General features: G+C 71.2%; 1 protein-coding gene across 1 annotated transcript; it reads right to left on the bottom strand.

Moving 5' to 3' along the window:
• Nucleotides 1–1,430, bottom strand: LOC309976680 (interferon lambda-4-like; the record flags this gene model as incomplete). The annotated part of the gene is made up of 5 exons (XM_082862412.1): nucleotides 1–99; nucleotides 230–304; nucleotides 539–682; nucleotides 764–835; nucleotides 1,263–1,430. 5 exons carry the CDS (start codon nucleotides 1,428–1,430, stop codon nucleotides 1–3), a joined length of 558 nt encoding a protein of 185 aa, XP_082718538.1.

Genomic DNA, 1,430 nt, shown 5'->3' with positions numbered 1-1,430 from the left:
TCACAGACAAGGACCCGAGTGCGCCACCAGCCGCAGGTCCCACGCGAGCAGGCGCAGGAGGTTGAAGATGACGGTGGCTTCGTGGCACCGAGGCGAGCCCTGCAGCCCGGGAAGGAGGCGGAGCGGGGCTGAGTCAGGGATCTCCTTCCCCGAGAGACCCCTCTCCAGACCCTCACGGCTCCAAGCCGGGCTCCCGTCTAGCCGCTTTCCCGCCTCCCGCTCCACTCACAGCTGTGCGAGTTTGGGGACGCCTCCTGGGCCTCCGCAGGGACTTGCTCCGGGAGCCTGGGCGGACCAGCTCGAGCTGGAGGGAGAACAGGAGATTAATGAAGGCGGCGGGGAACCAAGCCCCCCGCCCCACTCTTCCTCTCCCAGCCGCAGACCAAAGCCCGGATTTGGGGACACCGAGAGGACGTGAATCGTGTCTGCGCCCGTTTCTGGCCTCAGGGGACAGATTCGCAGTCGGGGGGCCTGGCCTCGAGACCAGGGGCGCAGAGCGAGCCGGGAAGTGTGCGGGGCCAGGGCGCGGCGCACTCACGCAGGCCGCCACGTCCCGCCCCGCGGCCGCCAGCAGCTCCAGGGTCGGGCCGACGCCGGGGAACAGCTCGGGGCTCGGCAGGCTGCTCAGCACGTCTTGGGCGTCGGCGAGGCCGCGGGCCACCTGGCGGAGCAGCGCACGGGACTGCGGGCACCCGGCGGGAGTTAGACGGGGCCGCGCGCGAGCCCGCGCTCCCCCACCCCGCCCGCCGCCCTCGGGCCTCACGGAAGGCCGCGGAGGGTCCCTCCTCCGGCGGAACGAGCAGTTGCGCGGCCTCCAGCTCAGCGTCTCTTCTTCCTGCGGGGCAAGGGCTGGGGTGACGCGCAGTCTCCTGGCAAGGGCCCATGAAGCGCTGGGCCGTCGGAGATTCCTGGACGTGGCTGGGGACTGGCCGGGACGGTTGTGCTTATCGTGTCCCGAACCAGGCAGCGCGCCGATGGCTGAGCGGGGCTGAAAGGCACCCGCGCTCCCCGTGCGGAGCCTGTGCCCCGATGTGGAGCCGAGTCCGCCTGGAGGGGGCGCCCCTCTGTGACCCGCACCAAGGCCGGGCATGAGCTGACCACCGGGGCCTCCGGGAAGAGGTCGTGGTCACAATTCTGGACCCTGAAATCTGAGATGTGCCTGCTGGACGCTAGGACGCGAGGGCCCCTCGGGACAAAGTCTGGTGTCTCCGAGCCCGGTGGGCCCGCGGTCCAGGGGGCGGGGGCGTCTGAGCATCACTCACATAGCGGTCCCTCAGTGCCTTGATGGCCAGCAGCGCCCGGGGGTCCAGGGAGCGGTAGTGGGAGAGGAAGCGGTGCGGAGGCTCCACCACTTCGGGGTCCGCTGCCACGCCCACCGTCACCAAGACCCACAGCCCCACGGCCACCGCGGCTGCGCCACTCGGCCCCAT

This window comes from Leucopleurus acutus (assembly GCF_964270905.1).
Source record: "Leucopleurus acutus genome assembly, chromosome: 20".
NCBI lineage: Eukaryota > Metazoa > Chordata > Mammalia > Artiodactyla > Delphinidae > Leucopleurus > Leucopleurus acutus.
This window is presented reverse-complemented; position numbering and strand designations above follow the sequence as displayed.